General features: G+C 40.9%; 1 protein-coding gene across 1 annotated transcript in view; it reads right to left on the bottom strand.

Annotated features, from left to right (window-relative positions):
• LAMA4 (laminin subunit alpha 4) overlaps positions 1-16,079 on the bottom strand; it is a 104,806-nt gene that overhangs the window by 74,299 nt on the left and 14,428 nt on the right. The window contains exon 2 of the mRNA XM_056343062.1: positions 7,385-7,486. Within this exon, the coding sequence (XP_056199037.1) occupies positions 7,385-7,486 (102 nt within the window). The remainder of the gene's footprint in view (positions 1-7,384; positions 7,487-16,079) is intronic.

The following is a 16,079-nucleotide window of genomic DNA, read 5'->3' as shown; positions in this document are numbered from 1 at the left end:
GGAATTGCTCACAGCCTTCCCTGTCTCAGTGGTTCATTCAAATGTACTCAAAAAATTGTAGAAGTTTGTTTACTGATATTGGTGTCTACTTTTTCAAATAAAGAAACTCAGGATATATTTTTTATTCTGGTTTCCTTTGAAAAACAAGGAAGACTGAAGTAAAAATCTCCAGAAAATATGCAGTGATATGTATCTCAGGTCATCAGACACTGAAGTTTAGCAGAAAATTGCTGCCTGTCTTTGTACAGAACAGAGTGAGACATGGCCAAGGGCATGAAAACAGGTACAACCATGTAGTTAGGAGTATTGCAACTAGGCTTTATATTACTCTGCTTTTTGTAAGCTGTTTCAAATTACAGTGAGTGAAAATTCTGAGCTCAATTCTTTCCATATGCCCATGTTAACACAACCTTTATTTTCATAAGGCAAAAGTGAAGGCAGAGTTGTCCCTTCCTCATGGACACTTCAGCTTCAGAGGAAGTAATCCAATACATAATAGCGGCTTGGCTTCTACAAGCTTCCATATGAGGCTACAGCATATAATCGTTCATACATCAGTACACCAACAGCAACTTCTCAGATGACAGAGTGGCTGGAGTGTATATTCTTATGTTAGAAAATGCCTTAGCTAGTCCTACTACTCTGCCCTCAGTGAGTGCCAGCTAGCAAGGTGAGCATTTCTGCCTGGTCCTTACTGTAACTATCTATACTTTACACACGAAAAGCACCTGAAAAGATGCTGTGGGGTTGTTTCTTGGGAATGATTGTCAACACCGAGCTCCTAGACTCATTTCCTTGGAAAGTAAAGCTAGAACTGCTGTTCTGAGGCCATAGAGCACTTCATGTGATGCATTTCTGCTCAATAAATGCACATGTACGCAAACAATAATGAAAAGTTTGCTGATTCTCTTCAGGCAAGGGTACTAGGACAAGTTTTCCAGAACAAGACAAACATGCTTTTCGGTAAACAAATATAATTGGAAATTTGAGAGGTGGGAGTTGGCTCCACCTTGATTTAGAAGCTTGAATTTAAGAAAGAAGAGCTCTTTCTAATGATCTTCAAAGGCACCAGCTTCGTTGAATATGCCGTTCAGGCAATCTTAGGGAAATTATTTCACTGAATGGCTAACACAGTGCAGTTTAGGCAGGCTGGACCTCCTCCGTAGGAAACAGGTAGACTGGGTTTCTGTGTACCCTCTAAAGTTAAAGAAATACAGGACCTGCCACAGAGTGGTGTGTGTTAGGCACCTAATGCTGGATGCTGTGAAGGCTCTCCAGGGACAAACAAAAATTAATACTGAGCCCTACTTACAGTGAAGTTAGTATAACCCAAACCCCCTCAAGATACTAGAGTCTTAAATATTATCTGTGGAATCTGGAAGTGTCCTCAAACCCTGGCTGGGAATTCCAAATATTACTTTGCAGCTGAGAACAGTCCTTGCTACAATATAGGAGAAACTTTGGTTTGAGGGTTTTTTTGTGTGTGTCCCCCCTCCACCCTTTATTTCTTGTTCTTCAAAGAGATAGTCTTATAGAAGTTGTTGATGCAGAAAGATTCACAAGGAGAAAGAAATTATATAGGTAAAGAGATGCAAGTGGTTTACACTGCTGTGCAGTCTGCATTTATTACTGGGGCAGTGGAGGCTGACCTGAGGTATAATATCTGGATGTAGATGTACCCTTCCCCAAATCTAGGAGATGCCTTCATATCTGATGTTACAGAACTGCATAACATTGCTCATGTCAGCACGTCAGAACTCATTTCAGTCATAAGATAATAATAGTAAAAAGAGTACTTCAGCAAAATGACTTGAAAGCCAGGACATGTACATGTTTTATCTTTTCATCTTTTTAGAGGTTTATGATTTCAATCTGTCTTTCTCCAGCCACTGTGGATAAGATGAAGTGTTACTTGTCAGAATTTCTTATGGAAGAAGGAGATGAGGCACTAAAAGGAAGCACTACATATTGTACAACTTTGAGTAAAGTAAAGATGCCTGTCAACCTAAAATAATGACAACAGCAACAAAACTCAGTTCCTGAGCCAGTTTGGGTCAACGTACTCCCTCTATGTCAGAGTTCTGGTTTGTTGAACTTGTCCTGTATTAATGAGTGAAGTGGGAGCTGATGTCTTGCCAAAACCACCTGTCCCTCTACTTTCTCAATCCATCACTTGTCTTAGCTAACTGTTGAAAATGCAGCTGAGGGTGTGAGAGCAACAGCAGCCATTCCTCACAGTCTTGGTGTGACTTCCTATGTGCCTTTTATACAGGCTGTGTGGGGAAGGGGAACAAAGTGGTCACGTGTTGGTGGTCACTGCTGCAAGTTTTCAATAGTAAACCAGTTAGAAGAACAAATACTAAGTTTAATCATAGCTAAGAGGAAGGGAAATAACCTATATCTGAGAAAATGAGTCTATTAACAGTAATGCTTTTGACAGCTACTGCATACTAAAACACTCCGGAAAAGGGCTGCATTTCAGCACCAGACTGTTGTAGTTCTGGTTACCTTTCCAAACATGTATCATCAGGGTCACTATAGATAGAGGTAGTTCATCTTTATAGAAAGAAACAGTGAGCTGGAAGCTGCAAGGCTCTTCATGAAGCCAGAAGTACCTAATAAGCTGGAGAGTTTTGCTAGCTCCCTGCTGCTTTTTGCTCATGTTTGGTGGATGGTTGTAGATCCACTGGCGATTCTCCAGACCTGCATTGGCAATCGTGTGGAACATATTACCCTCTTGGGCAGAACTGCTGAATCCGTTCCAGCCTTTCCACTCAGCTGTAAACTCAAACACTTAAACACAGATCACTTACACGACAACACATTCTATTGTAAAAAAGTCCATAAAAGGCTGGAAAGGATACCAGTGAATTTATCCTCTCCACTGTTATAATCCTTTGGTCTTTCTTCTTCCAAAAAGGTCAGACTTATTTATTTATGAATAATCTTTGGATACCTTATTTACATACTGATCAAATATATGGGCCTGAGATGATAACAAAACACTTAGAGATTTTTCAGTAGACACCAACAAATTTACCCTTTACCTTCTGCTATAGTGCTCTCTCCAGACTTATTTCTGGTCTATGTGTTTTCATACATTTATGAAGATCTAACATCCATTAACAGTGGAAACCTCAGAAAGGACACTGGTCACTCAGTCCAACAAATATTTTGCCTGGATACTCAGCTTTGTAATTTTTAATTCCTCCTAACCTTCCAATCCATTTTAGTGTGTTTGTCTGGAGTCATTGCCACAGTACATTGCAGTCATCTCAAGTGACTTCCCTTGTATATTCCAACTTCTTAGTATGGTAAAGCCCTGCCCATTATACTACTTGCATACGATACAAGAACTCATTGCTTCAGAAAAGCTGTTTCACCTCCATATACCACTTGTTGAGACCATCATGCCCACTCTAATGTTCTACTCAATTGCTAAGTCATTTGAGGCTCACCCCATGTCTGAATTTTCAAATGTTAAAACCTCAATGGAGGTGCTGTAAAGAAATAACTCAGCTGTAGGTTGCTGGTAGGGTAGGATTTAGGGGATGGTGAAGAAGGCAAAACATTTCCTTCATATCTTATTAGCAGCAAAACCCAATGGGCTTTATGCAGGAGAAATGCACATCACTGCAGACTGTTGCTTGCAGCTGTTATAGTTTCACCCAGTTAACATCACATGTATGCATGTTTCCAAAATCAAAAGCTACAGGGTTCTACAGGTGACTCATAGCTAGGATTGAGAGAGTTATGTTAAAGTCTAAAGTCAGTACAAAGAATTGATGTTTCTTCCTCTACTAGCTTTACATGCATCACCAGATTGTGTCTTTGAAATGAAGCATTCTTTGACATCTCTCTTGTATTATATCATAAATGGAGCTTACTTACACTGTGCTAGCTGCTTTTCTAACACTCGGGTAATTTTCTATACTAACGAAATGGACTGAGTGGCTTTTCAGTTTTAATCACAGGACCATGTGACTGATTTCTGCATGAGTTTTATGTCAACATCTATGCAAGAAAGGCTCTGTCTCCAATAATTTCTTCTGTCTGGTTACCTAATGAGATTTTTGATTCACTGATTGTGTCATTCAATAAGCTTTTAAAGACTCATGGATTTGATTTACAACTCTGAATAAGCTGAGAGTAGTTTTGAAACAGGACCCTAAGACAGATACTTATGTCAGCAGAAATTAAAAATGTGAGTACTTTACCCTAAGGCATTGTTAATAGGGGTTTAATTTTATTTGATTTCAAATTCAGGGCAGAGGCCAACAAAAATTTCCTTAATTTGCATGCAGTGGGAACTACATTTGCCAAATTGATTTGGGGGATTTGCATAATATGATGGTCTTGGAGCTTTGTATAGAGTCAGACCCTTATATTTTATTGCTTTTGAAGTAGAGTACTTTTTCATTTTCATACTGCCTTGTTCATTTATTCAGATCTTATAGCTTATGTTATTACTTAAACTGTAAAAAATAATTAAATATCAACTGAACACAGTGTTATTACTTTCCTGTTACCTTCCATCATTGTTAACAGAGTTAACTTTAAAAAATTATTTCTCTCCCCCCCTGTTTAAACCATTCCATTGTGTGAATAAACATGCAGATATAGACACTTTTAACATCTGCTAAAGACATCCTGTAACATCTATGACTTACGGTTAAGGTAACATGTGATGCCAGTGGAGAATCCATAAATGATAAAACTAGAAGACTGCTGTGTCTCATAAGCAGGGATATAGCGGGTTTATAGGGATAGAAGCAGAGGATGGCAACAATAATACTATGGGATAAATACAGAATCTCTTTTTTTTTTTTAAAGCCTATTAAAAAGTAACTGAATACAGAAAGTTTGATGTGTTACTATCAGGTCTGGTGGTTACTACTGCAAGAATTACTGGAGTAATTTGTCTAAAAATCTGAGAAAATCATGAGCTCTCCATACCATGTAGTCCTATCTCTTCACAGAATCTCCCAGCCATATAAGCACCTACTCATTTCTGCCCCAGCTTCAGCCCCAGCCCCAGCCCCAGCCCCAGCAGGCTTTAGCCAGATCTGTTCCTGTGCTTCTCCAGAATGGCCCTTATGGAAGGATCTTACTCCATGGATTCTAATACAAATCACATTATCAGCCATCAAGTCTCCTTCTCCCAAATTACTTGCATTCATTCACCTAACATTTCTTCTTGCTGTAATTCAAGTTACATCTTTCTTTTGCTAAGCTTTTCTTCTCCAGGATTTCTCAGTCACATTTTGCAGTTTACCAGTTTCATTGGTCTTCCAATCTTCCTTGGAAATTTCCAGATCCTCAGGAAAATCATAGAATTACAGAATGTTTGGGGTTGGAAGGGACCGCTGGAGATCATCTAGTCCAACCCACTGCTAAAGCAGATTCACCTCAAGCAGGTTGCACAGGAACATGTCCAGGTGGATTTTGAGTATCTCCAGAGAAGGAGACTCCACAGCCTCTCTGGGTAGCCTGTTCCAGGGCTCTGTCATCAAAGTAAAGAAGTTTTTCCTCATAAAGCCGTGTTATTGCAGTCCCCATGGGCATCTAGGGTTCTGTTTTATGCTATCAAACCTTCAAACCCCCTTTTCATTCTGCTCTTTCCCTCTCCCTTTCCCTCTTATTTTACTTAAACCTTTTCACTGTTCCTCTTTATTCAGAAGTAAATTACCTGAGCTTAATGGCTTCTTAGATCATTCAGAGAAGCCATCAAATGGCTTATTTGAACTCAAGTAGTAAACCAGGGTTTATTTCTTGGGTTTGTTCTTTACTACCTGGCTAGCTCCAAGAGTTTAGTATCCCAGAGAAACACCAGTCAGGAATGCACATATGCTTTCAGATAATTTCCTGCTGATACAGTAACTTTGGTTTTGGCCCAAACCCTTGACATTAGCCTTATTTTTGTAGAAGATAGGAAAATAGTCTTCTATTGTATTTTTAAACTGAGGATATAATCACTTCCCTATTTCATATATCCTACTCCAGAAACTCTCGTCACCAGAGTCATGAGAATCAGACACTTGTCAAGCTCCCTCTCTTGTTCCCAAGTCTTCCATCAGAAGTTTCCTTTTGGCACCATTGTCACTTGACACCAAGGGGACAATCATCCCATGAGCAAAAGCCTTGTGCACGTGAAAGAGAATAGCTGGGAATGCCTGGCAGTGTTAAAACCACTTTTAAAAATGTAATAAAACATGAAGTCAATATGCATTCTACAGAAACCAGCTAATCTTAAGCACACTACAGTGGCCAAGCCATAATGATTGTTCCTGGGCTGAACAGCTGCACTGTCTTTCTCCCATAGAAATAAAAATGGTAGGAAATATGCCATGGAGCACGGCTCTATATATTTATATAACTAAAAACTTGATAGAGCCTGAAACAATGCAAAGCATGTAAATATTATCAAGTCATTTTATGAAAAGACAAACTGAGGGCAAAGGTTTATGACTTGTCAAAAGTAACACATGGCAGAGCAAGGAACTCTGAGCTCTACTTCCCCTTTACAAGCCTGTAAAGACTAAACTCTTACTATGTGGTTTAGATGCATTACATTATTAACTTCTGTTCTTTCTTTAGTATATTACTGCTCTGATTGCCCACTAGTAATTTGGATTAGTTTTACTGGACTGATTTTTCTCCGGAGCTACAAGTGATCAGCTACTAATGCTAACTCACAGCTTTCTGTATGCGCTGATACTGAGTGAGACTGAACATACAGGAAATTGTAATACTGCCTTGGACTTCAACATGCTCTTCCTTTGGTGTATTATTTCAACCTCCTCATGTTGTTCCTTCACAGCAGGAGGCTGCCATGCAGCAGAATTACTATGGAAAACACATGTATATGCACTCACAGGGGTCACTCACCATTGAAAATTGTTTGTATGATATACAGCACTGTATTCATAAAGGGGAGAATGAAATGCGTTTGAATTTATACATTTTTTCTCTGGAGGTATACAAAACTCTTTCCATTTTTTTGATGGACTAAATATCTTCCTCAGCATACTAACTCTCACAAATACTGCAGGCAGGAATTGTTTTGAATTTGCAGCGATAATTTTAAGTGAGAATGATATTTGTCCAGGATAATCTTATTAATGTATTGATCTTGGCCCTACTTATGATTACTCTTCAGCAAAATGCTCCTGTGGTACAGACACTGCTTTTGCTGTGTATTGAAATTAAGCATTGTTAACAGCAGAGTCAGACCGTGGTTTCTCGGGTTTGCCTGGAAAACATTTCCTTCAGGTGAAGCCTCATGTAAGAGTGAAAGAAGGTGAAAGGGTCCATGTTACCATTAAAAACAAAAAAGATACTGTTATTCAGTGAGGGACCAGCAGAGAAGACCGGAATTCCTTACCACACAGATTCCAGATCCATCAAGGCATCTGTTTGCATTACCGTTGCAGTTGCAAGGAGAGCATTTTCCTGAGCTGGTACGGTAAAATCCTTCTTGGCATCCCTGCAATGAAAAAATAAAAATAAAGTACATCCTATGCATACATATTCGGAGAGTTAGGTTTGGCTGAGAGGTAGGGGAAAGCAAGAATTACAACCATCAGGCCTCACCAGAGCATACTGCATAACCCTGTGGTAGCAGACCACACACACGCTGCTGAACTCGAGCCTGTTCTTTCACTCTCTGCCCTGGTGCTCGCTTTTTTGCCTTACAGTATTTAAGCTGTCAACATTCCTGCCTGTGTCCTGCCCCTGGCCAGCAGTGGGTGCTTGCCTGCAGGTGCAGAGCTGGCAGATTCTTACTGCACTTTGTACTAGAGAATGAGTTAACTACAAATTATGTTCCTTATTCAGTAAAGGAAGTGTATTTATAGGAAAGGAGTAGCTTTTCCTGAAAAAATGAAAGCTTTTAGAAAGTTTACTCTACATCAAAACTTTGATGAGCTTGGGATGGAGAGCCTGAGCCTAAAGGAGGCAGAAACATACCTACAAAGTTTAATCCCCTTCAGAAGGAAAGCTGGCTGGCTGCTGTGAGAGGCTACCAAAGCAGGGCTGGCTGGCTGTGAGGCTGGTGATATGTGCCAGCGATAACCTGTTGTCATTCCAGGAAGTAGCCAGTCCCTGGGAGATACAACAGTTCTGCATTCATTCTTCATGTGATGTAACAAATAAATGGGGGGAGACTGCATGAAAGGTAGAACTTTCTTGTTATTTCTTAAATGTGTGGCTGTGCCTAGTGTATATACTTTATTACTTTTGATAATTTACCAAAGCTTAGCAAGATTAAACAGAAGACTGTAATATCTAAATCATCTGCTTTTAAATAGTAATGAAAGCAATAATGTAAGGACTCAGAAACATAAACAAAGCTATTAAGATGCCCCTTTAAGACTGGATAATAAAAAGGAAAGGATAGCTTTTATTTGATAAGTTATGTGCAAATTTTTGTTGTCCATTGAGGAACTTCTACCTCATTACACAAAGCTGGTGAGACATGCACAAGTTTGACCTCAGGAGAAACCTCTGTTACTCAGGCAGCACTTGCTCACCCTGTGTAGTCTCCCTGTGTCACATGTATTATGTTAGATCCATGCAGACTCATGAATTTTTGGATCCTAAATCTCTTACCTTGCCTAACTCTTGCAAGGTTGTTGCAGAGCTGATGGGAAGGTCCTAGCATGTCTTTTAGATCTCCAGAAGTTATTTACCCTACCCTGTTTCTGCTAGCATTTACAAACACTATCCCTGAGGTGGCTGTCAGAGCCTGAGATGTGTCAGGATCTCCTGGAATATTTTTTGCATCTGTCTGTACAGCACTTTGGCTCGTGAAGTCACTTACCCTTGCAAAAAGTGGGAAAAGTGGCAAGTTAAGTCAATCAGTAGGGTATGATCCTTCTTGCATTTGTATGAGCTGTGAGGCTTCTTATTGTACTGATCTAATTAGGATTAAATTTTCTTTGTATCTCCCTCTTCCTTGTTTTCCTGGGTTGACCTGAAATAAAGGGTGATTTCTTCTTTGCACTGAACTAATCATTGCTTCTCATGCCCACTGTAATCTATGACATGAACAGCAGGTCTACAACATCAAATGCAGCCCCATGCAGTGATATCACCACCAGCTGCAAAAAATAGCCTGTGAGCAGTATTGCTAAATACCCTGCTGATGGCTATGGCTAATTAACCCTGGCACAGCGCTATGGCCGTATTGCTTATGGGACCTGAACTTGTACATCTGCATGGTGCTGTAGTTATAGCTGTGGAGCACTGGGTAGCAAGTCAACAATCCCAAGATTCACCTGCGCATTAGCTTTTATTCTCAAGGGTGGGTAGACCCTTCTACACAGCTAGATAAGCTGCTTGTTTAGAAAATAATGTATCTTATGAGATGACTAACAACAAGCTTTAAAAATGAAGTTTACAAATGAATCATTAATCCAAACTTATCCCAGAGAGCTCTGAGAAGCTGAGATGAACATAAATGGAAAACTCAGTTGCCTTTACCATCCTTACACACAATATTTTATCTGGTTTGCTTTGGAAACACTTTCTTAGATAATAGCTCCTAGAAGGATAAGTCTTCGTACCACAACCACTCTGGGACAGCAGAAATACTATCTATTTGTACTGCTTATTTCTTTCCGTCATTTAGTCTTAAAACAGAGCTGTAGGACTGGCTCCCACCAGGCTAAGGATTTCAGCTGAATGATTATACCACACACTGAGGAAGGGAGACAGTTTCTAAACTGAAAACAGATCCTTATCCCAGTGTCTGTCTTGGCAATCTTTCTCTCCACCCATACAGATCTAAAGCACGTTATATTCTCTGATGCCCCTTAACTGGTGGGTGGTCCTAGCTGGTCCATTAGCATCAGCCCAAAAGCTTTCTTGGTTTTGTAGGCCTAAGCAGAATCATTTTTTACTTACAACAGTGAACATGGACAATAGAGATGTATGAGTGTGTATGAAGGTATGTATCTATGCAAATCCTGCAGTCAGCCATGAAGATCGTCTCCTTTACAGTTCATCTAAGGGTGTGCCTGCATTGTAGCCATGAGTGACCTCTCATCTAGTCCAGCCACCCAGCAGGTATGAGTTCAATGCAATGTCACTGATTCCAGCTGTGCTGGCAGGGCTGTACAGTCTTTGCTGAAGTCCACTGGGAACCAGTTTATGCCCTGTTCTGAGCAGACACACTTCTCGGTTCCTCAAGACATCTGCCTCAGTCTTGGGTGCCTCTGTTATTCTTGCTGTCAGAGCCCCTTTTGAAAATTAAATGCAGGGTCCTAAGCCTTCTGGGTATTTTTTTGGCAACATTTCCCCCCTGCATTATTCAATTAATCACAAAAACTTGGAAGGTGCTGATACTCACTATTTTAATACAGTATTTTAACCCATGGGTTGCATCAATTTACACTAGAAATGAGGTATTGACAATCAATGGTCTGAGGGAAGTGGAAATGAGGGGAAAATGTGATCCAGATTGTTTCCTTTGGGTTCAGAAGTTTTCTTCAGGCATTCTCAATTATTCTGATATTTTTTGTTGCTCCTTGCCCTACTGGTGATAATGGAGTGATTGGTTAGTTGTTCCAGGGCGTGAGCCAACATCATATTTATAAAAAGAAGTGTCAGAGTGCTGAACTAATTGAGGGATTCAAATAGCCAAATGTTCTGGGAGCAAAAAATAATTGCACACAAAGCACAAACAGGTCTGGGACAAAATGGAAATACCCTCCCTGAAAATCATTATGTAGGCAATTGAGTGAGGAACATTTCCGTCCACTGTCTGTTTCTGCATGGTGAAGACAATTAGTAGGCGAAAATGCTAGCTCTGCATTAGCAATTATGTCTTCATAATTAGATATATTTTTTTTTTGCCTGAGGGACAATGTTTGTTCCAGTTCAAGCTGAATAGTCTGATATAGTGTGGATCTTGCTGAGCTCTTGAAAATCTTTTACACCCATCGTGCATGTTCCCCCCCCCGCCCCCCGTCTTGCATCTGGATTTAATTATTACATTTCTTAAAAACAAGAACCAGCTGCGGTGCTGAAAGTGCTGTGGAGCCTGTAGCCATATTCTGTTTCTTCAGACCTTTCTGCTGGTGTGGGTGCAAGATGGGACAGAAGATGGAGGACAATCCACGTACACAGGGTATGAGTTTCCTCCCATATTATATTCAGAGAGTTCCACTGATTTCATTACAGCTGGTCCTAATCTATGCCTGCACCACTGAGGGCAGAATCAGGTCCCTGTTCCTTCCCTGCTGCCAGGTAGCAGTAGCGGTGCAGTAGTGCTGGGGTAGGTATGTCTGCTGTGACCCTGCCTCTTCTGGCTTGCCTTCCCCAAGAGTGCTGCACTGATAACATGCACAGAGTGTTCTCTGGGGTTACATCTGCATCAGCCAACTGAAGAAGGGCAAGGCATGGTTTCAGGGACTGGCTTATGATCATCCATGCTGACCGATTGTTCATTTTCTGCCTTGATTTTGCTCTTTGGCAGATTATGGGTTTCCTAACAATGTTCAGGCACAGCTCAGAGCACAGCATCTGTTAGGCTGTGTTCCTACAAGGCAGTCTGTATGGGTCTGCTCTTCTCTGGGCAATCATGGAGAGAGCTTCAGCACGTGGACATGGGCTGCATTATGCTACTTGACTAGGAGGTCCCCACATTGCTTAATTCAGATGTAGTCATTGACTCTCTTGTCTGATGGTAAGAAAACATGGCAGGTTTCTTTAGTTAGTACTGGAACTTGTGACTTCCCCGTGAATACACAAACTCACAAAGGGTCTCTTTCTTCCACAATAAAAAGCTCCCTTGGATCCACACCAGTGTTTGTTACTTCAAGAGTTTTCTCTTGAGTGTTGGGTACATGAAGGGATGTGGATTCAGGGTTAAATGTTCTAGACGAAGACATTTTACCCTTTGTTATATTTATTATAGTTATGCCTACCAGTCTTAGAACAGAAGTCTCATTATATTTGATTCAAAACAAGAAGTAGCAGTCCTGGCACATCAGCTGTCAAGTCACTGTTAAGTTTAGTGCCAGCTGAGACTTGGTTGTCACTGGTCAGCTGCGTTATGCTCTTTGTTGCTAGACACAGAATCACAAAAGGATGTGCTTCCTTGCAGGTCTGAGAAAGATCCTGAGCAGGCTGCATGGATGTTCAGACATGAGGGCAAAGATCAAACATGGTATTACTTACTAGATTCTCACTTCAAAGTCTGTTCAGGATAGTAAAAGTGAGTGCAGCATGGGCACAGCTGAATCCTACAAACTCATGGGCTTGTGATGAAATGAAAATTAACTTAGCCTAGTATCCCAAATCAACCTGCAAAACCGCAAAGAAAGTTCTATCCTGTGTCATAAATACCTGTATTTTCTGTAGAAGGGTGATTTTTGATGCCAAGAGGCATAAATGCACATTTTTATAGTTTCGGGCAGCCCCTACATCTTACTTCTTCATATGCCAAGAGGCTAGATAAATGGCTGTAGCATAATTTATGACATGCTACCCAAGTCATAGTAACTGTTCCTGATCATGGTCTTTTAGCCTTTGGTGGAAGAGAATTAAATTAATTCTCATTACTTGTCATCTGGTGATGGTCAAGAACATACATAGACAGTTACTGCTGGCTAAGCTGACATACACAGCTTGTTCACCTGCTTTATTGTGGTGGTGTAGCAAGTTCATTGGACATATAATTTCATTTTGAAAAGATTTCTGTGTATTCACATTTCCATTTTTCTGCAGTGTGACCTCTTCTGTAAAGGTGGTAAAAATATTGTCAGAAGACATATAAGAATCTTACTCTGAGAGCTGTGAAGTCTGGTGTGGCAGGCTGTCTCTCAATAGAAACACCTAAGGAGAACTGTGACACATGTGAATTATTTGCATAATAATATTTATCAGTTGATATAGAACGATCAACAGTTTCAGAACTGTGGGACCCTCAGAAGTCCCCACTGTCTCTTATGGAGTTAAAGGAAAGAGGAAAAGAGAACAAACTCTACTTGAACATTATCAAGCTTTGCCTCAGAGCCCAGGGAAAAGAAAATAGAAAAATGTTGCTCCTCTGATATAGCAGGCACCATATCAGTCATAGGTACCTGTAAAAGTACGACACATGAATAAATAAAGTTTTTAATGCATTAATGAAAACAATCAGCCACACTGAGTGGACCAATGTTCTTTTTTGACAGCTTCACATCAAGATGTAATGTTTTTCTGGAAGGAACGGTTTACCCAAACATAAGTTTTGGACTCAGCATAATACTAAACCCCTGAAACTCTCTATCTTTTGCTGTACAGGGGTGAATGAATGCTCTGAACATCCTCCACCCATTTAAAAATCTGTGTCTAAAAGGGACCAGTCTGCTGGAAGTGCATGGCATTGCCATGGAAACACAGCCCTCTGCTCCTTGAGGACATTCCCAAACCCAACCCAAACATGCTTATTTTTTTTTAATGAGCAGTATTTGGAATTGGCAGCGGCTGTTCTGAGGCCTTTTTGAAGTTTGCGGCCGACTTGAGATAAATAGCCTACTGCCCTTCCTAAAAATAAAGACGTTTTCCTGTTTGAATATCTCCCAGTACTTTAATTTATGTAATTATTTATTAGAAATAAAAACATTAGGGAAACAAGCCTGAGAAAGCAGTCCTCTGCTGTATGTTTGATGTTATTTCAGTTTCCCTGGTTTCCTCAGCATAGGTAGGACTCTTATCTGAAGAGGTTCCTGGTCTTTATCACCTACAACAAGGTGTAGTACTTCACTTCCAGAAATACTCAATCCCTAGCCAAGTGCTCGCTGAAAGCATGCCAAATTTTCAGCATTCAGCAGGTCTCACCGGGCACGTGACACTCAGCCATGAAGACAGTCCCAGGCTGAGCCACAGAGGATCTCATGCCCCAGGTGCAGGGCTGTGCTAACACAGCTGTGGCCGGGCTAGTGTGGGGGCAACCTGGCCAGCAGCCCCCGCAGCTGGGCAGTGGGCCTGCATGTGTAGGCAGCCCAAACCACAGCAGGCTGGGAGTCATCAACGTGGAGACATCCACAGGGAAAAACAGCCAGCTAGACACCCTTTGTATGGTTTAATTTCTTTTATACTAAAATGCATCTAAAGAGATCAGCTGTGCCTGCTGCTCTCTACTGACTGTGAAGGGAGAGCTGGAGGGCTAGTTCACGTGTAGGTGCCTGTACTGCATGCAGGGTCTGGGGACCTGAGACCTATTGCATGTGTCAGATGTGCTATACTGTGTAGAAGTGTCCTGGCTACAACTGCTATGCCACGGATGTGGCCAAACTGCTGGACACCCTGTACCTTTGAAGTTCAAAGGCTCCTGACAGTCTGTTCCACCCGTCAGTATCTTCAGGTAGAGAAAGTGGATGTATCTAAAGGAAACCTTGGTGTCTGACAGGGACAAGTGATTATCTTTCTACACTTGAGTTCAGTTGATTCTAGCCAGGGCATGATCATGGGATGTTTCCCTTTGTCTGAATAGTGCCTCCTCTGATATTTACAGGTAGCTCTCCAAGGGGGTTGTATTATATCACTCTGCAGGGGTGCCACCTTCCCCACTGAATACTTGGCTATTCAAAAATCTGCAAACAGAATGTTTTCAGCCTGTCTCTGAGATATGTTTTTTTTTTTTTTCCTCTGGGAGTCAGAAAGCATGTATATATGCTAGCACCTTTAGTAAAACTATAGTTCTTAGGAAGAGTTTTAAAATACCATTGGAATTTACTATCTGGAAATTGATTTCATTGCTGCTAGTAGCTCAGTCCTGCTTTGACTTGATGGCTTTGGATAACATCGAACATATTTAGGAAAGAAATCTGTAAGAAATTATTATTAAGACAATATATAGTCAGGCAAAATACTTGGTGCTCACTGCAGTGACTTTAGTTCTAATACATGCCTGTGAGATATAAGATTATCCCATTTGACAGAGAGCAAAACTGATCCCTGCCATCATGTTAGTGCTGCCATGTTCATTCCTGGCTCAACTTGGGGTTAAGCCCTGTAGGTACAGCTGGGAAGAAGAGCTGTGATGCTGTGAGAGACTTTGACAATCTCCAGAGCTGGAGGAGAACTCCCCAAATAACTATGCAGTAAAGCTCTAGCACAGAAAGGAGCATGACCCCATTCAAAGGACACCTTCTTGTTTCCTTCCAAAAGACACACTCTTTGACATGGTAAAAAAACTGCTTTGCCAAACTGGGATGTAAACAAACAAAGTGTTTGACTCCATGGACATCTTAGCTTAAAACCACTCTGGGCAGGTACAGGTTGTATGGCTTATCATGCTTGGAAGTCATTACAAAACAATCTTCTTTACCTTGGACAGATAGACAAGTCTACTTCTGGTGTTTCATTCAGCAAGAAAGTACTGAGGGCACCAATGTGACTTTTACGTCTGCTTTTCAGCTCAGGACATAATTGAATTTGAGTGCGTTTGAAAGCAGACTTTTAAAATCCAGACTGCCAGTTGTAGGCTGATGGACATTTGACCATTTCTTACTTGCTGGGAACAAAGTAATGGACATTTCAAATTCCTTAGGTCAAAGACAAGTTATTCATAAGCATAGACACAAAGATTTAGTTCTTCAGTTTGCTGGGAAACTTTATGCAAACAAAAAGATCTCTGATAACACTGCATCCCACTGTCCTGACCTTCCTCCCTTTTGTAACCTGCAGGAGAAACCTCTCTCCTGGAGCGTTTAAATTTTGGAGTGGCTTGAGCGTTCACCATGTGTAGTATTTAGGAGTATGTTGTGACTGTAGGGTGTCTCAAAAGTGTTTATGTACATGCAGATGGACAAGGGTTAAGTGGGGGAGGGAAAGCTATATTTGCTCTGCAGGACCCTGATGCTGATTCAGCCATGCTGGCTGCTGCCTTGGTCCCAGAGGACTGGATGGACTCACATGATCACTAGAAAACCTATGAATTGCACTTGCTGTTTAGTCAGCAGATAGGAAAACCTGGGTGCATTTCCCCCTTTTCTGAATGCACAGGCAGCTGCACTGGACCCATCAGAAATTGATTTACCAGACTGATAGGGTGTTTATTAATTAATGATCTAGTTTGATCAGTTATG

Source organism: Falco biarmicus, chromosome 6 (assembly GCF_023638135.1).
Source record: "Falco biarmicus isolate bFalBia1 chromosome 6, bFalBia1.pri, whole genome shotgun sequence".
Classification (NCBI taxonomy): domain Eukaryota; kingdom Metazoa; phylum Chordata; class Aves; order Falconiformes; family Falconidae; genus Falco; species Falco biarmicus.
This window is presented reverse-complemented; position numbering and strand designations above follow the sequence as displayed.